General features: G+C 43.6%; 1 protein-coding gene across 2 annotated transcripts in view; it reads left to right on the top strand.

The window, feature by feature from the left end:
* The window catches only part of mmd (monocyte to macrophage differentiation-associated), a 40,920-nt gene extending 28,040 nt beyond the window's left edge, over nt 1–12,880 (top strand). For both annotated transcript variants that reach the window (XM_078529109.1, XM_078529108.1), the window contains exons 3-7: nt 1,649–1,809; nt 6,623–6,697; nt 7,606–7,707; nt 8,297–8,366; nt 8,993–12,880. In XM_078529109.1, the coding sequence (XP_078385235.1) occupies nt 1,649–1,809; nt 6,623–6,697; nt 7,606–7,707; nt 8,297–8,366; nt 8,993–9,196 (612 nt within the window). In that variant the 3' untranslated portion in view covers nt 9,197–12,880. The remainder of the gene's footprint in view (nt 1–1,648; nt 1,810–6,622; nt 6,698–7,605; nt 7,708–8,296; nt 8,367–8,992) is intronic.
* Nucleotides 12,881–27,435: the final 14,555 nt, after the last annotated feature.

Genomic DNA, 27,435 nt, shown 5'->3' with positions numbered 1-27,435 from the left:
ATCCTGCGTCGAATCGATGAGAAGCCTAAGACCTTCTGCCTTGAGTTTTAACTGCCTTCTGAATTGGCCCAGCAAGCCACTCAGTTGCATTCAAGGCGGTGGCTCACCACCACCTTCCCAGCAATTGGGGTTAGGCAATAAATTTGAGGAGGAGATTTAGTAATCCTGAGACCCAGACGGATTCAGATCCCATAATGGCAGCTAGTGGAATTTAAATTTAATTGATAAATCTGAAATAAATAGCTAGTATCAGTGATGGTAACTGTGAAACTACCATCGATTGTTGTAATAACCCATCTGGTTCATTAATACCCTTTTTAGGGAAGGAAACCTGCCATCTTTACCTGGTCTAGTCTACATGTGACTCCAGACCCACAGCAATGCAGTTAACTCTTAACTGCCCTCTGAAATGGCCCAGCAAGTCACTTGGTTCAAGGGCAGTTAAGAATGGGCAACAAGCGTTGGCCATGCCAGCGATGCCCACATCTCATGAATGACTTAAAAATAAAAAAATCCCTGAAACCAGCAGGAGCGTTTCTGTTCCAAGAAAGTTTAATTAAGTTAACCCTCCCCACCCCAACCTGATGGCCCCTCCTTAAAATCCACCTCTTTGACCAAGATTTTAATAGCCTCGCCTAACATCATCTTTGACTCGGTGTCAGTTTTTGTTTGCCTGACTGCCTTGGGACGTTTTTCCACATTAAGGGTGCCATATAAATTGCAGTTGTTGTAAGTGTTCCCTGTGAAGTGCAACAGCTGAAACAGGTAAATGTGACACCAACCCATGCAGACTGGCAGCTTCCATCCCTCCTCTGTGAAAACTGGCCAATATTTATCCCTCCAACATCAGTATAACAGATTATCTGGTCATTATTGCATTGTTGTTTATGGAATCTTGCTGTGCGCAGATTGATTGCCACATTTCCTGCATTACAGTGATTGCACTTCAAAAAGCACTTAACATTTGTCTGTAAAGTGCTTTGGAATATCCTGAGGTGAAAGGCACTGTGTAAATGCAAGTCTTTCCTTTCATTATTCACGTTGATTGTTTGTAACTTAATCAATTGAACTGAACCTAATTCTGTCTACACCTCACATCCACACAATGTGCCCCTTCCAGAAAGGATCACCAGATGGTTATTTGCTGAACTCCTGAACATTTATGCTCCTCTGTCTTGCACCCCATGACCCTAACCATGCTGCACCAAGATCAATTAGTTTTCCCTTCTTCCATTCTGTTTAAGATCAGCTTACTTGGCACAGACCCTGTCTGGGTGTTTCTCTCCCCACTCTTCAGGTGATCAGAAACTGTTATGTGTTACCTCTACGCAGTAGAATAGTCCTTGGTTGTGCAGCCCCGTAGCTTAATTACACAGTGCTGTGACACACAGGCCCTTTAACTTTCTCACATGCAGTCAAATATTAGTTTCTTGTGGACTCCCATTGTAGATTCCCATTTCTGAAGTACAGAGAATTGCAGGAGTCAAGAAATATGTGTGACTGTCTGCCATGGGGGGGTGCTTTCTGGTTACCTGCCCAGCAATATTGGGCTGGGTGAGGGCAGGGAACCTTGACCAAGGGGCAAAGAAGCCATCAGAGATATTGGAAAGGTTAGAGCCACTGAATTGGAGTGTGTGTTTCTTCCCAGTTCCTCATTTTTCCAGCAATTGTTGGGAGCACGCTACTTCATCGACTGTCAGATGACCGATGGAAGAAGATCACAGCCTGGATGTATGGTGTGGGTCTGTGTGCATTATTCATCGTTTCCACCGTCTTCCACATAATTTCATGGAAGAAGAGTCACTTGAGGTAATACATGGTAACATTTTCCTCCCCTCTCCTGCAGAGGTTGGCTTTTTCATGGGGTGGAAGTTTCACAGCCACAGATATCCTGAAATATTTCCTATAGATGTTTGAGATTGGACAGTCACCTAAACTGTTTGGCTGTTGAGAATGTAACAACTGAGCCTGATCCTGGCCTCAACTGATGTTCACCCTCTTAGTAGGACTCCCTGGTAGCGATCAGAAGCAGCTCAATTTCACCCTTCCTAACCTGGGGTGTTGAGAGACCCTAACTGTTGTACTGAATCAGAACAGAAGTGCATGGAACCTCTATTTGTAATATAAATGTTGATGTAAATCAATTTACTGGGCCTGCTGAATCAACTGACTTTTTAAAATATGGATGCAATTCAATATTAAGAGGGAAATAATGAATTTTGTGTGTGCGTGTTTCCTCTTGCTTGCTTGCTCGCTCACTCTCACTCTCCACTTCTCTCTCTCTCTTTCTCAGTTGCATTTATTTGCAACTCTAGTGCGTTGGATCAGAATTCTGATTGGTTTCCTTGGAGGACAACAGTGATTTTCTGTAATTTAATCCAGTTATTGTCAGACAGGCAGGCTTCAGAGCTGCTGGTGTTGCTGTGATTGAATAGTGACTGGGGAAGGTGAGAATGGTGATATGGTAAAATGGAGCTGTTGTTAGCTTTGTGAAGATCCTTAGTTTCTAGCATCTTGCAAGTGTAATTATAGTTGTCCTTGGCTGGTAAAATAAAAGATGTTGTACCCTAGTTAGTGTTAATTACTTCTTGGGAGTTCTATGTTTTTCCTTCTGGAAATTATAATTCTTTCATTTAGAATAAAGGAATCGAGGTCAATGCTACAACTTTTAGGGCAGAGACACCAATTAAAACCCAACAACTGGATGTGGTTATATAGATATTTGAGGGGCCTATCACCCTTGATTCCCTGCCAAGCCGTACACCCACAAGAAGAAGTGTGTGGTTAGGGGGAGATCCTTGTGTCTGAACTCTCACTTATGATTCCAAGTAGCTGGTTGTGCACAACAGTGGCCATGCCTCGGGATCTCAACGTGGCAGCTGTGCAAAACTAAGTGAGGGGCCCATCAGCTTCAGCTGGTGTGGTGTGGGGACTTCACCCCTTCTAACATGCACAACGGCTGGGAATGGTGGAAGTGGAAGAAGATCCTAACAAGTTAGAAGGACAATGGCTCGAGGTGGAGACCAGCAAGGTGTGTGAAACACCCAAGGGCAGAGTCAAGATGCTCAAAGGCACTGTGGCCTATCACCTGTGAAGAGTCTGGGACCTCACCAGTATAAGTCTAATAGTTAGTCATGGCAAGTCATAGTCGAAGAAAACGAGATACAGAAGAGGTTGAGTCCCTGCAGCAATTCTGTTGTAAATAGTGACAGAGGAAGAAGCCCTTGGCTAACGAAGTAACTAACATTTATGATAAAGTTGCCCTAAACTCATGAGAGATTAGCTTCTGAGCCTGATACTCAATGCAAGAGGTAGCGTCTTGAGGATTGGAACATAAGGGCTTTGTCAGGCTTGATTATATGCATACAGGTAATGAATGGGCAGTGAGAGTTACCAGGACTTGCAGAAGTAAGATGGTCAGAATCTGGTCAGATGGAAAAGAATTGTGCCTTATTTGTTGGGAGATGAGAAACATAGGAATCATAGTAAACATAAGATGCAAGCGATCAGTTCAAGGTTACTCGCCAATCTCAGAGTGATCATGATTAAGATCGATCTGGTTGTCGTACAAGTTTATGCTCTGACACGAGATCACAGCAGGAAATAGGCGTTTTATGGTGACAAGTGTTATGGTCAAATTAACTCAACTGCTGTAATTGTAATGGGCAACTTAAATACGAAAATTGGTGAAGGAACATTAGAAACACATGTCAATCAATATAGCCTTGAGAAATGAAGGAGGGGAGAGACTGATACAATTTTGACAAGAAAATGGTGGCAAGCACCTTCTTTAAGCAGCCAAAAAGACTACTTGAAGTCCAGGTGATGTATATAGAAATCAAATAGATTGTGATGGTAAAACAACATTTTAGAACCAGTATGAAGAACATTCGAACAAAATTCTGAGAGATCCTGGTGGGGGATATAAATCCAGATCATTGTCTCCTTATGGCAGAAATTAAGTTGAAATGGAAAATACCAAAAAAGAAAAAGATGTGTGACCATTTAGAGAGATGTTGAAGGATGAGAACATCAGAGGCATTGGCTCTAAAGTAAAAGAAATGTCCCAGGATTGGGGAATCGGAACAGAGGTCTCAGAACAAGAAATGGAAAGCAGAATGCAACATGCTGCAATATTACCAAAATAGGAAAAAAAGAGACGAGGTGTGGATGACAGATGAGATGCTAGCAACGGTGATGGAGAAAAGAAACACACCTGAGTATGATGAAATTGAAAAGAAAACAAAAGTAACAACAGAACATCTAAAAGCCCTTGGAGAAACGATTAGAAGTGATAACAGAAATTTGTGATGAAACATATACCAAAGGACACACTCCAAGAGACTTGAGACATTCATTATTCGTTAAGTTACCTTAGAAACTAAAGCAATGGAGTGCAGTCACTTTAAAACTACAAGTCTAATCAGTAACCTCATTAAAGTGATGCTGAAAATCATAATAGAAATAATAACACATTTGAAACAGAAATTGGTGAAACAGTCTGGATTCAGACCTGGAGTAGGAACAAGAGAGGAACTATTTAATCCAACAAAAATGTTCAATAAATATCTAGAAGTAAACAAGAACACTTACTTATGTTTCATGGACAATGAAAGTGTTCAATCATGTCTATTAACTTTTGGTGATAAACGTGTTGTTGAAGTGTGACATTGACAGTTAAGATGTGAGATTTATCGAGAACTTATATTGGGACCAAATAGCGAGCATCAGGCTAGAAGATGGACAACCAGATATCTTTCAAGTGAAGAGATGAGCACAACAAGGCTGTGTACTGCTATCAAAATTATTCTGTTTGTACACAGAACAAATGTCCAGACAATTAGATGCACTTCTAGGGGTAAAAACCGGAGGCAAAAACACAAACTCGCGGTACACTGATGACACAAGTGCCACTCGCAGAATCAGAAGAGGCCCTGCAAAGTGTCATAGATCAAGTTTAGAATATGGATTGAGTATGAATACCAAAAGGATAAAAACAGTGGTTGTTAGAAGGAATACATTAGAAACTAGATTGAAGTGGATGGTGTCACACTGGAACAAGTGGATCACTTTTTGTCTATTTAGGACAAATGATAACAGGAGATGGTAGATGTAATGTCAAAGTCTGAAGAAGGATAGAGATAGCCAGAAGCAATTTTGTGAAGATGAGGATGTGTTAGCCTCAAGAAAACTCAAACTTGTAACGGGGAAAATACTCAAAGTGGATAGAATGGACCATCTTTCCTGTCTACCTCAGAAACTTGGACAATAAATAAAGATCTGGAAGAAAATCGAAGACTTTGCAACGTGGATGCTAAGACATATGCTAAAAATTCCATATACAGACCAGAAGACAAATGAAAAGATGCTTGAAATAGCAAGAGCAAAAAGAACTCTTTAAAAAGTGACATCCAGAAAAGAAAATGTCAGTATTTCAGCCATTTGAACAGATCAGAAAACCACTTCTAGAGGGCAACAGAAAGAGGGGTCACCCTAGACAAAGTTTGATGTCGGACACTACAGAGCGCTTGCAGACTAGTGACGGTGCATGTGTGAGGATGGCGCAAGACAGACGAGCATGACAGCAGATCTCTTAATGGGAGTAGCTACAAACAGCAGCAGAGGTGACACGAGCATGGCCACAGTGGTGAGCAGCCCTTCTGGTCCAGCACATGCAGCAGGTCTTCCATCACCCTCCACATCAGTCTGACCAACCACCACGTTTGCAAAGGTGTGAATTCCTTCCTTCCGATGCCTATCCTATAAGAAGGGCTTCACCAAGTCAGGCGCCTTGCGCAAACATCAATGTGAATCCTGTTCCACCCACGTGTTGGTCCACCAAGGCACACACCTGTTCTTTAAGCTTCGAGGCCTTTGGGAGCATGAGCAAGCACAGAGGGGTCTACGTGGGTCAGCGGGCCTTCTGCTTTGACAAACATTTGCCATTTTCTGTCAATCAACAATGCACATATCCACCCAGGGCAGGGAACAAGCAACTCCAGACTTGCCAGCCGATGTGCTTCAGCAGTGCCCACATCCCATTTCCCCTCCACTCACCTAGGCGCATACAAAGTTACAAAAGAGTTTTCAGGATCTCCCATAAAGGAGCACATGTGCAAATAATTTTAATTGCTTTCTGTCTCTCTGGCCATTGCTCCTCTTAACTTTTAACTCCTGTTCCTTCTAAAATTCAAATGCCCTTAGTTTAAAAACTTTCCTTCTTTCCTTCCTTGCATGTTTTAAGACTGTCTCATGCTTACATAGCACCTCAAAACTAGCCTTCCTTATCTCCTGTCTTCCTCCTACAATCTTCAGACTTCTAATAATCCAAATTTAACATCACCTAAATACTAGTACTTTTTACCTCCTCTTCTCTCCTGTCCCCCAGTGTCACTCCTCCAGTGTTGCAGTGTCCTGCATTCTGACTCTAGCCCGTTTACTAAAGTTTCCACAAAATAATAAGTCAAAATTGTTAATGATTTCCTAGTTTATGAAACTTGTTTGTTTCCATTCTGACTGCCTTGCCTGATGTGTATGTGCACAACTGGCAGTTTTGTTTGGTGTTTGCACAACTGGTGTGGGGAAAATTTATGGATGTTAATCTTTTTCTCCTATTTGATAGAACAATGGAGCAATGCTTCCACATGTGTGATCGAATTGTCATCTACTTCTTCATTGCATCTTCTTACGCACCATGGTGAGTGTCTTAACCTCTTTTTTTACAATGCATAAAGATCTATTTTTTATCAAAGTCTGGAACATTGAAAGGCAGCATAGAAATGACTAGCCACTGAAAAATGCAGAGGAGTTGGTCCACATTACATTCAACACTGATAAAACTGGAAGTCCACAGGCTCCTGTTTTTTTTTTTGCTGAGGCATTTTTCTGGCAGCGAGTATTACTTTGTTGGAAATAATTGTGATTAAAAAGGCACATACTATATTGAACTCATTAGCCATACTGGATACCTCTTGGCAAGTATCAGTGCTGAAATCAAGAGGGATCTGTGCATCTAACTGGAACGCTCAAATTTGTGCTAATTTTGTTCTCTAGTTTAAGCCCCCTATGCTGTCAGCCTGTCACATCCTATCTGATGCAGCAGCTTAACAGCTGACACTGGGTAGGCAGAGATGGATACAAGTTCATTTTCCTGTGTGTTGAATTAGTCGAGTGGCATTTGAGAATTTTTTTAACCTCAGTAGCCCTGAAACATAGAGGGTGAAATCTGCTTGTGGTCAGTTCCTAAGGGTTTTCCTGACTCTCTGCTCGGTGAAGACAGGAATGGGCTTGGCTCTGATGGTTAGCACAGACACTCTGAAGCTCACAGGTGAAGATCAGTCACACGGGCGACTGGAGGACAGTAACAGCAAGCAGCAGTAGAGCCTCAGCAAGAGACAATGCTTTCTGGAGAGGAAGTGAACCGTGAACCTGCACTTACTGTGTACTATTCAACACATCCCCTGTCTGAAAGCCCGTCTAATATAAGAACTAGGAGCAGGAGTCGGCAATTCAGCCCCTCGTGCCTGCCCCGCTATTCAATACGATCATGGCTGATCTCATTTCGGCCTCAACCTGTTACTAATTAAAAATATCCTTCTATTGCAGGTTAAATCTCCGGGAGCTTGGGCCTTTGGCATCTCACATGCGTTGGTTCATTTGGATCATGGCAGCTGCTGGTACCATCTACGTGTATTTATATCATGAACAGTAAGCAATTTTTCAAGAAGCTCTACTTCATTCAGAACAAAACAGCCAGCTGGTTCAGCATCCTATCTGCCACTTTAAACGTGCGCTCCATCCAATGCCTGCACACTGTGGTTGCAGTGTATACCATCTACAAGATGCACTGTAGCAACTCATCAAGGTTTCTTTGGCATCATCTCAAACCTGTGGCCTTCACTACCTAGAAGGAAAAGGCAACGGAAGCATGGGAAAATCATCACCCCCAATTTCCCTTCCAAGTCACACGCCATCCTCACTTGGAACTATATCGCTCTTCCTTCACTGTCGCTGGGTCAAAATCCTGGAACTCCCTCCCTAACAGCACTGTGGATGTACCTACATCACATGAACTGCAGCGGTTCAAGGCGGTGGCTCACCACCACCTTATCAAGGCCAATTATGGATGGGCAATAAATGTTGGCCTTGCCAGTGAAGCCCACATGAGAAGGATAACTACTTAAAAAAGATCCTCTATATCATCTTTGTTTAAAATGGCATCAGTAATTAGCTGAGAGCACAATCAAAGTTTAATTGAAATATATTTTATTCAGACACTTGTGTTTTCTTTGTACAGGTATAAGATTATTGAGCTGCTATTTTACCTGACAATGGGATTTTCTCCCGCTGTGGTGGTTGCATCTATGGTAGGTGGCTAGAAATAATTCTGTTCCATTACCCAGTGTATAACTTAACTTATCAACTCAAACAGTTCAGGCTTATCACACTTCCATGGACATAGAAACATTAGAATTTTTAGAAACATCAAACTCACTAGGCCAACAAACTTGCCTTATTTTGATTAATGTGAATGTCACCTCTGCTTACTCTCTTCCTAGAAAGGAATTTAAATTGCCCCATGAATCCAGATGCTCTGTTCCGTTTCCTTCTGTGAATTTTCCAAGTAACTGATAGCACAATTTAATCAGCAATTCTGTACGATGACAGTATGTGACCCTTACCCTGAGTTAACAGTGACTGTACAGTCAATGAGTGCCCTTTGCCTTGTATAAACAGCAATTCTGTACAGTGACACCGAGTCACCCTTAACTTGGTACTATTAATGAGTAGTTTTAAATTTACTCTTGCTCCCTCCTACCCTCATCAGCACAGTATTTTTCAGCCAAGTTATTCTTCTCTCCCCTCCTACCCCGCAGTTCTTTTTCCTGTGTTTAATGGGCCACTGTAGCCACACTGTTTCAATTGAATTAATTGACTGAATAAATCAAGAGTGAGTTTAATTTTTGGTCTAATCCCTGCCGTTCTGATGCAGCCAAACACTGACGGGATCCACGAGCTGGTGTGGGGTGGCATGCTGTACTGCCTGGGAGTGGTGTTCTTCAAAAGTGATGGGATCATTCCTTTTGCCCATGCCATCTGGCACATCTTTGTGGCTTTGGCTGCAGCGGTACACTACTATGCCATCTGGAAATACTTATACCGGAGCTCTGCAACACCCGTGTGGAAGGACTTCTAACCTCCAGGCCAGCACCATTGGTGCCATCAGTTAGTGTTAATCAATTTATTTGAACAATATGTTAACACATGGGAATGGACTGGAAAAGACTGTGAGACACTGACTTTGGCCTATGTTCAGACGACCCCCAACTGTGAATGAACATAGTCGCATCCTCTAGAGACTGATATGAAATTCTAACAGATCCTCAGGATGGTTCCTTTCCATTTGCGTGTTTGTTTTTGCCCTGAATTCGCTGTTTTTTAACCTCCTCCTGTTCTCTTTCCTTTGGCCCGCCCGCCCACCCACCCACCCTAAACTTCTTGATTTTCTCTCATGAAATTTCAAGGACTTCAATTTGACTTGATAACGTTGCAGTGATTTCCAGATCTTGACTGTACTCTGGTTTTTGTGATTGAAGTGCAAGGATGAATGGAGCCAGCTTAGGAACAAATCTGCAGCTTACCTTTTGTAAAGTGATTCATAGCCTCATAGGATTATACAGTTTAACATGAACACCCACAGCAGTCTGAACTGATACATTCCAATTGGGTGACATTTTGTACCTCGGCTTCAGTTGCCAAATTTTAGACTTTCTCAGTGATTCTGGGTGGTGCTTTGGGTGGGCTGGTAGTTTCCCTTCACATTTGTCGGTAAGGAATTTATTTAACGATTACTGTATTTCTGCATAGCACTGCTTCAAGTGTGCTGTTGTCAGGTGACCGGCTAATGAACAGGACGTGTTTCAAGAACCTGTCATACATACTCTATCACCTTGCAAAGAGTGCATGAAAATATCCCAACAGTATTGTAAGTTGGTTTCTGTCTATTCCAGCAATGGAACGATGGTGAGGAATGCAACAAAAGCACTTTATTTTGGTTTGGTCATTGCTACACAGCAAACTGCACCTCGCGTGCAGAGAAATGCTTAGGTATGTCCAAATCATTACTGATGAGGTAGTCGGTTACCTGAAGCGATGATTAGAGAGATTCTGATTCCCTGATTTTTACGAGAGGTAGCTGTTCTTGTTCTGCTCTGTTGAGCATGCTGCAGTTCTCAGCTTTGTATTCTGCATTCTCCTCTTACGCTAAATTGGCCAGTCCAGCAGCTGTTGTAGCTCCTGTACTCTGTGACTACTCCCACCATCTTAAGACTGTGATTTAAGCTTCATCAATAAATGGTTTACATTTTGTCAAGTCTTTGCCCAACCATGTACAAATATTTTTTTTGTATGCAGCCAATGCATTCTTAGAAAATGGCCCTACTCAGTTTAACAACTTCCTTCCACACCCCACCTCTTCCAAAATATGTTCACAATTAAGAACATGAGGTTTCCAGCCTGGATTACAGTTCCCACCATGTGGAAAGGGCAGAAGACCAATTCAAATCTACCTATAACAGAAAGCTGCTGGAAAAGGGGAGCCAGAGACTAGACGTCATTCACTCAGGCTGGGGAAACTCTATTAGAATTCCACACAGACGTGAATTGTCGTTCGTGCGGGTAAACGGTTAACTTGGTGCTACCCACCAGTGAGAGTGAACCTGATTCAGTGTTTCTGTTACAATGCTCCATAGATGAGTAAAATACCTCAATGGCCATGTTTAGATTTCAAAGGTGCTTTTATGTCAGTCTAAACAGAAATCCAGGTGGCATTTTTAGTAATTCATTAAGTAATAAACTTAAGCTCAGATCCACTCTGACTCAGAGGTGGCAGTGTGTCAGGTTGGGGAGGGTTATTGTCTGTAGGGCCACGTGCTAGAGTTTACACCAGTTTCCAGAGTAGTTCAACATTAGGTGATGCACAAGATGGGAGACATTGGCTTAATATCTTCAACCATGTGCTCTAAGTCCTATAAGAGTTTGCAGCTACCATGTAACCGCAGAGAGCAGAGCTGGACTGGATTACTGGTTCATTATCACCATAGTTTATCCTGTTCTCTGTTATCAATTCATCTGTGTGTGTAACACATATACAACAGATTAGTTAATTAGCGGCTTTTATACATAAGAGCTGATTGAGATGTGCACCAGCTAGATGAGAGAATAATCCCCTTTTTGACCAGGCTTGCACTGTCCATGACTGTGTCAGGAGTCAGATCATCAACCCTGGAGCTTGTTCCACAAATTTGCTCAGCCAGGGTTTACTGTGTAACTGTTTGTGATATAATTCAGATGTTCAGTTATGCATCTGAGGAAGGGAGGGGTCGCTAATAACTTATAATGTTTGTGAGAACCGGGCTGCTGATTTGTGTTGTATTGACGAGGGTTGTGTTTATTTTCTATCATGCTGTGATTCTGTGGTTTGTAATCATTTGGGGATTTAAATAGGTGCATGCCAAGTTTTGTGGCCAGGATATCTACAATTTATTTTTATATTCCTGATCCAGATGCTGTACTCCCCAAGTGTGAAATGTTTACTAAGTTTACAAGCAATGAATGCTGCACCCCAGTGGTTATCTCTAGCATGCGAACTGACTGACTGTGCTACCTAAAGCTTCCTTTCTTACTCCTCTGTTGAGGATTGCTTGTAAACCACTTTTATACATGCGCAGGTTCCAGACTCTGCGCACACTTGAACTTTCACACTTTGTCAAGAACTTTGTTGTCACTAGTTCGAATGCTGCAGGGTCTATGGAGTCAGTATTGGGCACTCAGCACAACAACACACATACCGGAATGAAAAGAGAAAACTGTTCCCAGTCATTCCAAATGGAGGATTTCAGGATAATACTTGATTTTCCTCTTGGTTCTGGATTACTGGCTGATCTGCTTTCCCATTTCCTTCAATAGATTAGGACATTATTTAACCCTGGAGTTAGGGAAAGTATGTGACTTGGATAATGGGTCTTATCTGAGTTTAAATGTACTGTATTAAGAGTAGAGGTTATAATCTGTGTGTATTTAACATACACAGGGCACACCAGGAGCTCCAGATATTTGAGATAAGCAGCTGATTCAGCCAAGTGTTCCTGTTGAATGGTGCCTGACATTTTTCGATGCACTCTCAGCTGCTTTTCCTTTGTATTCCCTGCCAACCCACCTGCTGAGTGCCTGCCCAATCTTGCAAAGTTCAAGAGGAACTTGCAGTTTTAGCCCAGCTATAATGCAGAGAATAAAATTGCTGCTTTTCTCCTGGAGGAACCTGTGAAGGAGCAGGTGAGACAGGGCAACTGGCATACTGAAGTTAACCAATTGCAATAGCCCTCAATCTTGGCCACATCAGAGGAGATAGAAATTAATTTCTCTGCTCTGACCAGACTATCTAGCCTGAGATTTTCCTGGGATAGACTGCACTACTGCCTCTTAAGGCAATATGGCCTAGTCCTGAGACCTGGAGAATTCTGACCCTAAATTACCTGCTGGATCAGCACTCTGCTCCTAACGTTTTTACTAAACTGTTATAAATCTGACCACTGATGGGCTCAGGTCCATGAAGTGTGTGCCCTCATGGCTTCTCTGTCCATTATACTGCTGAGAGTTTATAAATTGTTTCTGCTTTGAAGCCCAGTCTCTTTTGAAATATTTCATCCATCTGAATGGATTCCAAAAAATCTTTTTAAATAAATTCAAATGTTAGAGTCTGCATTGATGTGACTCACGTTGATGTATTGAGCCTTTTGCTGGGAGTGTATGTTTTCAACATGACTGTACTATGTATCTGAATGAACCAGACTGCAGCTAAATAAAGGATGCATTTTGTGTACTGATTGTTTTTATATGGTGTAGGTACAGACCAAGTTAGGAAATAATGTTTATAACTCCTGCTAACACCTGTGTGTTATCACCAACAGCTGGAATGGATAAGTTCACAAAACTCGAGGGTTTCCTCCCTGAAACTCCCACCAACTCTGACCTTTTATGTTCTATATAGACATCTCACTAAAAACACAGGAGCTAACTCATTCTACGGAGCATCACCAGCTACCCATCTAGTTTTGTCGTCCTACACAACCAAATCTTCATTTGTAATTTTCTTCCTGCAAGAATATTTCTTTTCCTCTCCTGGAGCACTGAGTCTTACTGGAATCTAGTTCTGTCGGCACCCTCCAATTACTGTCCCCATCAAACACTCCCGGCACAGGTACAGAGTTAGACGTTTCACATAAGGTAGCTGAAAGTATGTGGAGGTGTTTAATTTGTTGCTCTGCACAGGATATTGGACAGGTCGGTGTTACTGCACCACACAGTCATTGGTCAAGTTACATTGTTTTTAACCTTTAGTAAACTGACTGTAACTTTGCTCAGCTATCACAGTCTGAAGTAAACTGGAATTGGGACTTCACTCCTGGGATTAAAAATTGTAAATATAGAACATTCTGAAATAAAAGATAAATGCTAAACCATCACACAATGATACAGCACAGAGGAGGCTAATCAGTCCACTGTGCTGTGTCAACTCTTTGAAGGAGCCAGCTGATTCATCCCACTCTCCCTATTCTTACCCCCATAAGCTCTGCAACTTTTTCCCCTTCAAGTATTTATCCAGTTTTCTTTTGAAAGTTACTATTAAATCCGTTCCCACCACCCTTTCAGGCAGTGCAATCCAGATCACAGCAACTGAAAACATGGTGTGTGACAAATGAAAGGCAGGTTAATGCTTTAAGGGTGGTAACCCTGCCATCTTTTCAGTTTTCCATTCTGTTTTAATCATTATGATGGTTAAGGAATATTAAGGTCAGGATATGAATGTTTTTAACATACTTGAGGCTGGACTAACCAGTGACTACACCTGATTGCAGAATCACATAGTTGTTACAGTGCAGAAGGAGGCCATTCAGCCCATCATGTCTGCACCAGCTCTCTGAATGAGCATCATGATTTAGTGCCTTTTCCCCATAACCCTGCACATTGTTTCTATTTTAAAAAATCATCCAATTCCCTCTTGAATGCCTCCATTGAACCTACCTCCACCACACTTCCAGGTAGTGCATTCTAGACCCGAACCACTGACTATGTGAAAAAAGTTTTTCCTCACATTGCATTTGCTTCTTTTAAAAATCACCTGTGCCCTCTTGTTCTCAATTCTTCTACGAGCAGGAACAGTTTCTCCCTGTCTAATCTGTCCAGCCCCCTCATGATTTTGAACATCTCTATCAAATCTCCTCTTATCCGCCTTCTCTCCAAGGAGAACAGTCCCAACTTCAATCTATCTTCATAACAATTTTCTCATCCCTGGAACCAGAATTGTACACAATACTCCAGCTGAGGTCTAACTAATGTCCTGATATATCCCCACAATCTGAAGGGTAGGTTTCTAGTTAAGGCTTGCCCTTGGAATGAGCATTTTACCATCTGTTTACCACACTTTTTGTGTAGGCGGTGGTTCAGAATGAAAGCTGATTAATTAGGTATGAAGGAATGATTTGTATTTGTGATTTACAAAATGCATTTACTCTCCCTGGGAGTCTTTTGTGCTACTATTGTTAGTAGGTGTTGCCAACCCTCCAGAATTACCCTGGAGTCTCCAGAGAAAAAAATCTTCAGGGCAAACCAGGTGTTTTTTTTTCATTATCTTTGGTTTTGTTTGTAAGTAACAAAGAACATCAGAGCTTGGAATAAACAATGCAGTTTAATGTGGATTAAAGCACCAACAGCAAATTAGTTGAAAAGTGGCTAAAGGATGTGGATGAACAGAGACACCCTGGGTTGCAAGTACAGGTAGATAAAGCCACAAAAAGGCCAACAATATTTTGTGTTTTATGAGTGCATAGAAAAGGTCTAATTCGTAACTGGGTTGAAGAACAGAAAAGGGAGGTAGAATACGGTATATGTCATTCATGTTCGGTGCGCTCTCCTGCATTAGTTTTAGTCACCAAAGGGTGTTGAGAAATTCTCATATTTTTGTCATCTTAATTGGCTATGAATTTCTATTTTTTCCTAGGACACCACATAGCTGCTAGTGAGGGTTTGACAGTTTTGAGACTGACAATGTTACAGACATCATTGTGCCGAGCAGGAGGGATAGAACAGATGAACCTCTGTCCAGCATTTCTGTATATTCAAGCGGTTTAAAAAAAAGTGATGAATTTGTACAAAACACTGGTTAGGCCATAGTGATTGATTGGCGGCAGCTTGGGCCCATTATAGAAGGCAGAGTGTGAATTCATCAGGATGGAAACTACAGTTAGCAGTTCAGGACAGAGAGATACTGGGACTGTTCCCACTGGAGCAGAGAAGGTAAAAACACCATTTAATCTTTTTTTTTAAATTATGAAGAGTTTTGACGGAGTGAATAGGGAAAGACTCTGATTAGAAAATGTCAGCAAAGAGCGGGTATCAGTTTAAAGTTGTCACAGAGTGAGGAACGATTAGGAGAACTTTCTTAGCCCAGAGGATTCCTGGAGCATAGAATGCTTTACCATAGGGAGGCAGAGACCTTCACATCTTTTGAGGGGAAAACAACCTCCTAACCTCCAATACATTCATGTTAAATAAACAGAAGTGTTCAAAGAGGGACAACAACTTGCATTTATCGTGCCTTTAATGTAGTTAAACATCCTGAGCTGCTTCACAAGAACCTGAGAAGGCAAACTTTGCCATGCAGCCACATGAGATGGTAGGGTAGAGAACCAAAAGTTTGGTCAAAGGGGTAGATTCTACAGGAGGACTGAGAGGCAAAGGAGGTTTAAGGAGGGAATGCCAGAGCTAAGGCCCAGGCGGCTGAAGATATGGTACCCTACGGTGGGGTGATTAAAATCAGGGATGGGCAAGAGGCCAGAATTAGAGGAGCACAGAAATCTTGGAGAGTTGTAGTAAAAGCGAGGGGCAAGGGCGTGAAAGGATTGGAGAACCAGAATGAAAATTTTAAAATGAAGGTTTTGCAGGAAAGAGAGCCAGTGTTGATCAGCGAACATGGGGAACAAGATTTAGTGGGAGTTAACATACAAGCAGCAAAGTTTTTTATGAAGCTTAAGGTTATAGTGGTCAGAAGATGGGAGGCCAGACAGGAAAATGGGGGCAGGGGGTGGGGTGTGAATTTTCAGCCTGTTGTAGCACTGAACCCCAGAGGTGGAACGATTCCGAGAGCAATCTGTGTTCTGTAGCCAATCTCAGGCAGCAAGGTGACAGGTGGAGATACTGGACCCTGGGCAAAGGAGAGAAAGAAAGACTTGCATTTCTATAATGCTTTCACAACCTCAGGATGTCCCAAAGCATTTTACAGACAATTTTGAAATATAATTGCTGCTGTGCATCAGGAAATGCAGAAGCCAAGTTGTTCACAGCAACTCCAACAAATAGCAATAACATAAAAGCAAAATATTGCAGATGCTGGAGATCTGAAATAAAAACAGAAAGTGCTGGAAAAACTCAGCAAGTCTGGCAGCATCTTGGAAAGAGAAATGGAGTTAACGTTTCGCATCCAATTTGACTCTTCTTTGGAACCCCAAGAAGTTTTAAAACGGCCTGAATTAAAAGTGCAGAGAAAGCATTTGCAAAATGTGGGAAAGCCAATAAAGACAGTATTCACAGCTAATGATGAGACAAAGGTAAGGCTTTCTTTGAGGGAAAATGGGAAAACTGTGTTCAGTGTTAACACTATAGAGCTACAGGAACGAATACATGCTCTTCAACCTAAGTTAGAATTTCACAAAGAGAAAATAGCTTTTACCAAAATGGAATTGGACAAAGCTAGAGTTCAGTGGGGTTAAGAGAATCATGAGGACATTAGGAAAATTTTTGAACCGTATTAAAAAGGATTATCAAACTCTCCTAAAACAGAAAACGCTGGAAAAACTCAACAGATCCGGCAGCACCTATAGAGAGGGGAACAGAGTTAACATTTCGAGTGGAATATGACTCTTTGGAAATTGACCATAAATAGCAAGGCGATAATGACCAGACAATCAGTTTTAGTGTGTTGATTGAGAGATAGATATGGGCCTCAGGGAGAGCTTCTCTGCTCTTCTTTGAAATAATGGGCATGGAATCTTTTACATCCTGCTGTGAGGGCAGACAGGGCTTTGGTTTAACTTCTCATTCGAAAGAAGACACCTGACAATGCAGCACTCCCTCAGTAATGACTCTCCAGAAGAAAAATTCTAAGGGGAAGACTCATCATCCATGGTTAACTAAAGTTAAGGAAAGCATCAAACTTTAGGAAAAAGCATATAACTGTGCAAAGGTGAGTCATAGCTCAGAAGATTGGTCAGAATATAAAGAATGGCAGAGAATGACTGAAAGGTGAATCAGGAGAAAGAAATTAAGAGTATGAGAGGAAGCTAGCTAGAAATGTAGAAACAGATAGCAAAAGTTTCTACTGGTATTTAAAAAGGAAAAGAGTAAGTAAAGTGAGTGTTGGTGCTCTAGAGAGTGACAGTGAGGAGTTACTAGTAGATAATAAGGGAATGGCGGAAGAAATGAACAAAGATGTTGCTTCTGTCTTCACAATAGAAGATACAAAAACATTCCAGTAATAGCTGCAAATCAGGAGGTGGAAGGGAGTGGGGAACTTGGTGAAATTACAATCGCTAGGGAAGTGGTACTGAGCAAACTGATGGAGGTGTGGGCTGACAAGTCTGAGAGTCCTGATGGACTTCATCCTAGGGTCTTAAAAGAGGCGGTTAATGAGGTAGTAGATGCGTTGGTGTTAATTTTCCAGAATTCCCTAGATTCTGGAAAGGTTCCATCAGACTGGAAAGTAACATATATAACCTCTCTATTCAAGAAGGGAGGGAGGCAGAAAACAGGAAACTATAGGCCCAGTTAGCTTGATGTCTGTCCTGGGGAAGGTGTTAGAAATGATCATTTAGGTGGTTATAGCTGGGCACTTAGGAAAAACTCATGGTAATTGGGAAGAGTCAACATGGCTTTGTGAAAGGGAAATCACGTTTAACCAATTTATTGGAGTTCGTTGAAGAAGTAACATATGCCGTGGATAAAGGAGAACCTGTAGACATGCTATACTTGGATTTCCAGAAGGCATTTGAGAAGGTGCCACATCAAAGGTGATTGCAGAAAATAAAAGCTCATGGTGTAAGGGGTAACATGTTAGCCTGGATAGAAGATTGGCAGAAAACAGAGTATGCATAAATGGATCTTTTTCTAATTGGCAGGATGTGACGAATGGAATCCCGCAGGGGTCTCTGCTGGGGCCTCCATTTTTTGCAATTTATATCAATGATTTAGATGAGGGAAGTGAAGGCTTGGTAGCTAAATTTGCAGATAACACAAAGTTTGTAGTGAAGAGGACATAAGGATAAAAGCAAAAAACTGCGGATGCTGGAAATCCAAAACAAAAACAAAAATACCTGGAAAAACTCAGCAGGTCTGGCAGCATCTACGGAGAGGAGCACAGTTAACGTTTCGAATCCGCATGACTCTTCAACAGAACCAACAGGACATAAGGAGGTTGCAGACAGATATAGATAAGTTGAGTGAGTGGGAAAAAATCTGGCAGATGGAGTATAATGTGAGAAAATGTGAAGTTGGCAGGAAGACTAAAAAAGCAGAGTATTACTTAACCAGAGAGTGACTAGAATTCCAAGGTGCAGAGGGATCTGGGTGTTCTAGTGCATGAGTCACAAAAAGTTAGTATGCAGACACAGCAAGTAATTAAGGCCGCTAATGGAATACAATCCTTTGTTACGAGAGGAGTTGAACATAAAAGTAAGGATGTTATGCTTCAGTTATACAGGGCCTTGGTGAGACCCCATCTTGAATACTGTGTGCAGTTTTTAGTCCCCTTATTTAAGGAAGGATGTAAATGCATTGGAGGCGATTCAGAGGAGGTTTACTAGATTGATACCATGAAGACTGACGCAAAGTGCCTATTCAGTTTCTCCGCCATTTCTTTGTTCCCCACTACTACTTCTCCAGCGTCATTTTCCAGCGGCCCAAATACTGTGTGCAGTTTTGGTCTCCTTATTTAAGGAAGGATGTAAATGCGTTGGAGGCGGTTCAGAGGAGGTTTACTAGATTGATACCTGGAATGAGTGGGTTGTCTTATGGGGAAAGGTTAGACATACTGGGGTTCTTTCCACTGGAGTTTAGAAGAATGAGAGGTGACTTAATTGAAGTATATAAGATCCAGAATGGTCTTGACAAAGTGGATGTGGAAAGGATATTTCCTCTTGTGGGTAAGTCCAGAACTAGGGGTCACTGTTTTAAAATTAGGGGGCACCCTTTTAGGACAGAGATGAGGTTTTTTTTTCTCTGAGGGTTGTGCAACTTTGGAATTCTCTGTCTCAGAAGGCAATGGATGCGGGGTCATTGAATATATTTAAGGCAGAGGTAGACAAATTATTGTTAGACAAGGGAATCAAAGGTTATTGGGGGGTAGATAGAATGTGGAATTCAAAACACAAACATCAGCCATGATTTTCTTGAATGGCAGAGTAGGCTCGAGGGGCCGAATGGCCTACTTCTGTTCCTATTTCATATGTTAGTGTAGCACTCATCAGTACTGACCCTCCAGCAGTGCAGCACGTCCTCAGTACTGACCCTCCAACTGTGCAGCACTCCTTCCCTCCAACTGAGCAGCACTCCCTCAGTACTGACCCTCCAACTGTGCACCACTCACTCAATACTGACCCTCCGACAGTGCAGCACTCCCTCAGCACTGATCCTCCAACTGTGCAGCACTTGCTCAGCACTGATCCTCCGACAGAGCAGCATTCCCAGTACTGACCCTTCAACTGTGCAGTGCTCCCTCAGTACTGCTGCTCCGACAGTATAGTGACCATTCCCTCAGTACTGTCCCCTCCGACATTGTAGCGCTCCCTCAGTACTGATCCCTCCGATGGTGCAGCACTTCCTCAGCACTGACCCTCTGACAGTGCTGCACTCCTTCAGTATTGCCCTGAAAATTCAGACAGTATAGCACTCCCTCATACGGCACTGGGATTGTCAGCCTGGACTATGTGCTCACTTTCCTGGAACGGGGCTTGAACCCATGATTTTCTGATTATAGAAGGTGAGAGTGCTACCCACTGAGCCATGGTGCAAGGTAAATGCATACAAATTCAACTGCTGATTTGTTTTGTGGTCCTTGAAGAATAATTAGGCAGCATGCAAAACATTTCCCACATTTAGCAATGGGAATGAGCATGGCCAGAGTGACTGTGGGTGGAGGGCTCTGGGGGATGAAGCTGAGGCTGGTTTGTTTCATCTGAAGTCTCTATCTCCGCCATACTCACAACACAACTGCAGCATTCTCAATGTTCTGCTGTCACCTTGTGGTACGATAAGAAGCTGCAAGTGAAATTTTCAATAAGTGACTTCTACACATAATCTAGGCTGACACTCCAGTGCAATAATGAGGGAGCACTGCCCTGTCCGAGGGTCAGTACTGAGGGAGTGCAGCACTGTCAGAGATTCAGCACTGAGGGAGTGCTGCCCTGTCAGAGAGTCAGCACTGAGGGAGTGCAGCACTGTCGGAGGGTCAGTACTGAGGGAGTGCTGCCCTGTCAGACAGTCAGCACTGAGGGAGTGCAGCACTGTCGGATGGTCAGTACTGAGGGAATGCAGCACTGTCGGAGAGTCAGCACTGAGGGAGTGCAGCACTGTCGGAGGGTCAGTACTGAGCGAGTGCAGCACTGTCAGAGGGTCAGTACTGAGGGAGGGCTGCACTGTCGGAGGGTCAATACTGAGGGAACGCTGCACTGTTGGAGGGTCAGTACTGAGGGTGCAATGCACTGTCGGAGGGTCAGTAGTGAGGGTGCAATGCACTGTCGGAGGGTCAGTACTGAGGGTGCAATGCACTGTTGGAGGGTCAGTACTGAGGGTGCAATGCACTGTTGGAGGGTCAGTACTGAGGGTGCAATGCACTGTCGGAGGGTCAGTACTGAGGGAGTAACTCACCTCCTGACTCCCCAAATCCTGTCCACCATCTACAAGGCACAAGTCAGGAGTGTGATGGAATACTCCCCACTTGCCTGCATGAGTGCAGCTCCAACAACACTCAAGAAGCTTGACACCATCCAGGGCAAAGCAGCCCGCCTGATTGGTACCCCGTCCACTACATTCACTCCCTCCACCTTCTACAAGATGCACTGCAGCAACTCAGCAAGGCTGCTTCAACAGCACCTTCCAAAAGGCATAATGTTGGGCCTGGTTCACTTCAAAAACCTTGAGGGGAAGGGACAGCACGGGGTTAGATACAGAGTAAAGCTCCCTCTGCACTGTCCCCATCAAACACTCCCAGGACAGGTACAGCACGGGGTTAGATACAGAGTAAAGCTCCCTCTACACTGTCCCCATCAAACACTCCCAGGACAGATACAGCACGGGGTTAGATACAGAGTAAAGCTCCCTCTACACTGTCCCCATCAAACACTCCCAGGACAGGTACAGCACGGGGTTAGATACAGAGTAAAGCTCCCTCTACACTGTCCCCATCAAACACTCCCAGGACAGGTACAGCACGGGGTTAGATACAGAGTAAAGCTCCTTCTACACTGTCCCCATCAAACACTCACTCTCAGGATGGGTACAGCATGGGGTTAGATACAGAGTAAAGCTCCCTCTACGCTAGTTGAAACACAACTACCATTATTTCCTGGTACCATCTGGACTGAATCCAGGTGAAGTTCCTAAACCAAGGCCTCCCTATGGTTTGGGTGGAACAAAAATTCCCTGGCACAGTATTAGAGGAGGTGCAGCAAGTTTTCCAGATGTCTGAGCTAACATTCTTTCCTCAACCACATCAGCAAAAGCAGATTCACTGCTCCAGCAAGTTGATCTTGCTTGGGATGGAATACATGCTTTAGCAGAGGGGAAATACAAGGTTCACAATCATTGTCAAAGTGATTCTCTGCACTCAGATGCTGTGATGGATAAGGGAAATCTTTGGGAATCAACTATTGCGTCCTGACAGCTTAATGAGATCAGAGATTCACCCTTACAATATATAGCACTCTGTACTGACCCTCTGACAGCGCAGCACTCCCTCAGTACTGACCCTCCAACAGTGTAGCACTCCCTCAGTACTGACCCTCCGACAGTGCAGCACTCCCTCAGTACTGACTCTGACAGTGCAGCACTCCCTCAGTACTGACCCTCCGACAGTGCAGCACTCCCTCAGTACTGACCCTCCAACAGTGCAGCACTCCCTCAGTACTGACTCTCTGACAGTGCAGCACTCCCTCAGTGCAACCCTACTACAGTGTCAATCTGGAATTTCTGCTCATGTGTCTGGATTAGGATTTGAATGTACAGTTTTCTGTTTCAGAGAGGAGTATGTTCCCCACTGAACCTTGGTTGGTATTTATTTGCTCATATTTCTCTGTATCCATGTTGTTTTGTTCCCTGTCTTTGCTGTTTTGCAAGTATGATGACAGTGGTTGGTTTTGGTGTTCCTGTACTCAGTTCATGGGGCCAATAAACTGCTGGGATAACCTTCAATTCTTGACCCCCAAGTCCCAGCATCTGATCCTGACCCCAGGTTTTGTGAAAATGCTGTGATACAACAAATGGTTTCATTTCATTCTTGTCAACATCCCCAGATTACAGTTTGATTAGGAATTGTTTCACGTTCTGTGTGATAAATGGTTTTAATCCCTGCAGGCACATTTAGAATGAGGATCCTGTGGATTTTGGGGAATTTTTTAACATTTATTCTTGGGATGAGAATTTGATGGCTCTCAAATAAACTCCCAAAAGACAGTGTACTCTTAACACCCCTAGTCCTGAGGGACTCACTGTTTTTTTCTACATTTTTATACATCAGGGACTCTTTACTTGCTTAATCTTTACTTGCTTGACTTTGATTGGAAGTAATGCTGACCTTTAACACTGATTTTTATCCAATGGAAACTGAGTTTTTCTACAGTAGGCGGTCAGAGGCCAAATCCCAACATCTCAGGAGGAAAACTCGAGAATCTCCTTCATTCCCAGGTGTCTCACAAACAGAACACCAGTGGCGCTGAACATTGATGGATGGGCAGTTTCTACTCCAAGGCTCAAAAAAAACTAGAGGGGCAGAATGGTCTCCCTCATTTACATGTACTCTTGAACCATGCTAGATTGTAAAAAGCGATAGATAATTGCGAGTCTTTCTTTCTTTTGCAATTGCCGGTGTGGTGCCATCTGCTCAGATCTTCCCAGTAACTGGGGAGACAAGACACTAACAAGGCAATTCCAGCACAGGCCCAGCAGGTGAATGGGGAGAGGCTGAATGTGCTGGGACACCTCCCTAACCTCTCCTTACCTCCCCTCGCTTCCCCCTCATCCCCTCCCCTCCTCGACCCACGCTCTATCTCAGATCCTGATGATGGCAGTGTTGGTGAGATCACTCATTAGTTGATGGTGTTTCTGTGGCCAAGGGAGCTGAAACACTCAGGCTGTTGAATGTGAGACTGTAAGCTCAGCGATATTGTTCGCCTGCACCACTGAGATAAGAGTTTATCATAACGAAAACACTTTACATTCTAACCATACAGAGTGTGATGACTGATGCAGAAAACTGATTCAATGACAAGATTGTATTTTGCTACTCTCTGCAGACTCAGCTTATTAACCATTGACTCTCTTCCTACTTGGTCCTGAGCTAAAGATTGCTCAGTGATTGGGAGTGGAGGCAATGGGAAGTTGATGAGATTATTTGTTGTATAGCTGGGTGGTCCAGCAGGAATTTTGTACGATGTTTATTGTGCCCCATTCTTTTCAGAGTTTGAGTTGGACAGTGATGAAATCGCTGTTGTAATGTAAGAAATGCAGCAGCCATTTTGAGTACAGAAAGATCCCATAAACTGCAATCACCAGACAATCTGTTTTTAATACTGTTGATTGAGGGCTAAGTATTGGCCAATACCCCAAGGAATCTCCCCTGCTCTTCTTCAGAATAATGTCACGGAATCTTTTATGTCTGCACAGGGACCTTCGTTTTTGTAGCGGGAGCTTTACTCTGTATCTAACCCCGTGCTGTACCTGTCCTGGGAGTGTTTGATGGTGACAGTGTAAAGGGAGCTTTACTCTGTATCTAACCCCGTGCTGTACCTGTCCTGGGAGTGTTTGATGGGGACAGTGTAGAGGGAGCTTTACTCTGTGTCTAACCCCGTGCTGTACCTGCCCTGGGACTGTTTGATGGGGACAGGGTAGAGGGAGCTTTACTCTGTATCTAACCCCGTGCTGTACCTGTCCTGGAAGTGTTTGATGGGGACGGTGTAGAGGGAGCTTAACTCTGTATCTAACCCTGTGCTGTACCTGTCCTGGGAGTGTTTGATGGGGACGGTGTAGAGGGAGCTTTACTCTGTATCTAACCCCGTGCTGTACCTGTCCTGGGAGTGTTTGATGGGGACATGTGGGAGGATGTTAACAGAAGGTTCACACACTGATAGTAACATCTGGAGAGATCCAGATGTTTGGGGAGTGGGAGAGAACGGGCAGTCAATGTTTGAATAGTGAAGCCTTCAGCTAGTGTTGTGTTGACAGTCCTGAACCCGTATCATTGTCCTGACTCCATGGACTGAGCTGGTCTGTGTTTCTAGGACTTTTTGTTTTTGTTCCTCATTTTGAATTTTTTGATTCTCTTCCTGTTTCTCAGTAATGTTTGCCGATTGTACTGAAAGGGCCTTTGTTCTCATTCAGAGCAACTGCTAATTCTTTATCACAAAACATTCAGCTCTCTGAGCGATAATAACAAGTTCAGGGAACACAGTCATCAGAATTCATAAAACAACAGAAACATGGTCCAAGCGATAGGCTTAATGGGAATGTTGCTCAGAATGTGAAGTTTCTGAATCTCAGTCTCACCTCCTTCCTTCCTAATCCTGATCTGCTCTCTCTACTCCCCATCTGCAGTAACTCTGTTCAGTTCTGGGCCCTTACCTCAGGAAGGATATATTGGCTTTGGAGGGAGTGTAGCACAGTTTCGCCAGACTGACACCTGGAGCTTAAAGGGTTAAATTATGAGGACAGGTTTCATAGATTAGCCTTCTATTCCCAGGAGGAGAGAAGATTAAGGGGTAATCTAATTGAGATTTTTAAGATCATTAGAGGATTTGATAGGACCAATAGAGAGAAATGATTTCCCCTGGTGGAGGGAGGAGACCGGTAGAGGCAGGCTGTTTAGGGGCGATGTCACAAAGGGGACTGGAAAACTGGAACTCTCGCCCTCCCCCCCCACAACACCCTCCCGCCAGAAAAGCTGTGGATGCTGGGAGTCAAATGGGGCTTACAAGAGTGAGATTGATAGGTGTTCAATGGGTAAGGGAACTGTATATGAAGCACTGTTGGGTAAATGAAGTCGGGGTACAAATTGGCAACGATTTGGTCAAACGATGAGACACACTCGAGGGGCTGAACGGTCTCATCCTGTTCCTGTGACTCTTGCCTCTTAGTCTCTTGATCTCCCAAACTCTGATTAGCAGGGAAGTTGGAAAGAGGTTCTGAGGCAGGTACCCCTGCGGGGAGGGAGCCAGACTTGTTTCTGCTGCAAATTGTATTACATAGTAAGGATTGAGATGAGGCATCATACAGCAAATAAAACATCCAAATGCACTATCCAATTTGCCAAAAAGACCTCACAAAGCAGCAATGGCAAGCTCATCTGCATTTCTTTTAAATGTTAGGTTGAGGGATAAATGTTCTGAACACCGCAGGAGAACTCCCCTGTACTTCATTCAATAACACAATGGGATTTTGTTTTTATTCACCCACGAGATGTGAGCTTTGCTGGCTGGGCCAGCATTTATTGCCCATCCCTAATTGCCCTTGAGAAGGTGGTGGTGAGCTGCCTTCTTGAACCGCTGCAGTCCATGTGGTGTAGGTACACCCACAGTGCTGTTAAGGAGGGAGTTCCAGGATTTTGACCCAGCGACAGTGAAGGAACAGAGATATATTTCCAAGTCAGGATGGCGCGTGACTTGGAGAGGAACTTCCAGGTGGCGGTGTTCCCATCTATCTGTTGCCCTTGTCCTTCTAGATGGCAGTGGTCGTGGGTTTGGAAGGTGCTATCGAAGGAGCCTTGGTGAATTCCTGCTGTGCATCTTGTAGTTGGTACACACACTGCTGCTACTGTGTGTCGGTGGTGGAGGGAGTGAATGTTTGTGGATGTGGTGCCAATCAAGCGGGGCTGCTTTGTCCTAGAAGGTGTCCAGCTTCTTGAGTGTTGTGGGAGCTGCACTCATCCAGGCAAGTGGAGAGTATTCCATCACACTCCTGACTTGTGCTTTGTAGATGGTGGATAGGCTTTGAGGAGTCAGGAGGTGAGTTACTCGCCACAGGATTCCTAGCCTCTGACCTGCTCTTATAGCCACAGTATTTATATGGCTAGTCCAGTTCAGTTTCTGGTCAATGGTAACCCCCCCAGGATATTGATAGTGGGGGATTCAGTGAAGGTAATGCCATTGAACATCAAGGGGTGATGGTTGGATTCTCTCTTGGAGATGGTCATTGCCTGACACTTGTGTGGTGCAAATGTTACTTGCCACTTGTCAGCCCAAGCCTGGATATTGTCCAGGTCTTGCTGCATTTGGACATGGACTGCTTCAGTATCTGAGGAGTCACGAATGGTGCTGAACATTATGCAATCATCAGCGAACATCCCCACTTCTGATCTTATGATAGAAGGAAAGTCATTGATGAAGCAGCTGAAGATGGTTGGGGCGAGGACACTACCATGAGGAACTCCTGCAGTGATGTCCTGAAGCTGAGATGACTGACCTCCAACAGCCACAAGCATCTTCCTTTGTGCTAGGGTATGACTCCAACCAGTGGAAAGTTTTCCCCCTGATTCCCATTGACTCCAGTTTTGCTAGGGCTCCTTGATGCCACACTCAAGTCAAATGCTGCCTTGATGTCAAGGGCAGTCACTCTCACCTCACCTCAGGAGTTCAGTTCTTTTGTCCATGTTTGAACCAAGGATGTAATTAGGTCAGGAACTGAGTGGCCCTGGCAGAACCCAAACTGGGTGTCAGTGAGCAGGTTATTGCTAAGCAAGTACCACTTGATAGCACTGTTGATGACCCCTTCCATTACTTTACTGATGATCGAGAGTAGGCTGATGGGGCGGTAATTGGTCAGATTGGATTTGTCCTGCTTTTTGTGTACAGGTCATACCCGGGCAATTTTCCACCTAGCCAGGTAGATGCCAGTGTTGTAGCTGTACTGGAACAGCTTGGTTAGGGGTACGGCAAGTTCTGGAGCACAAATCTTCAGTACTATTGCCGGAATATTGTCAGGGCCCATAGCCTTTGCAGTATCCAGTGACTTCAGCTGTTTCTTGACATCACGTGGAGTGATATCAAATGGAGTTTATGTCCACCTGGGAGGTTAGAGACACCATCTAAAATCCAATACAAAAGACAACACTTCCAATAG

Source organism: Cetorhinus maximus, chromosome 24 (genome assembly GCF_964194155.1).
Source record: "Cetorhinus maximus chromosome 24, sCetMax3.hap1.1, whole genome shotgun sequence".
Classification (NCBI taxonomy): Eukaryota; Metazoa; Chordata; class Chondrichthyes; order Lamniformes; family Cetorhinidae; genus Cetorhinus; species Cetorhinus maximus.
This window is presented reverse-complemented; position numbering and strand designations above follow the sequence as displayed.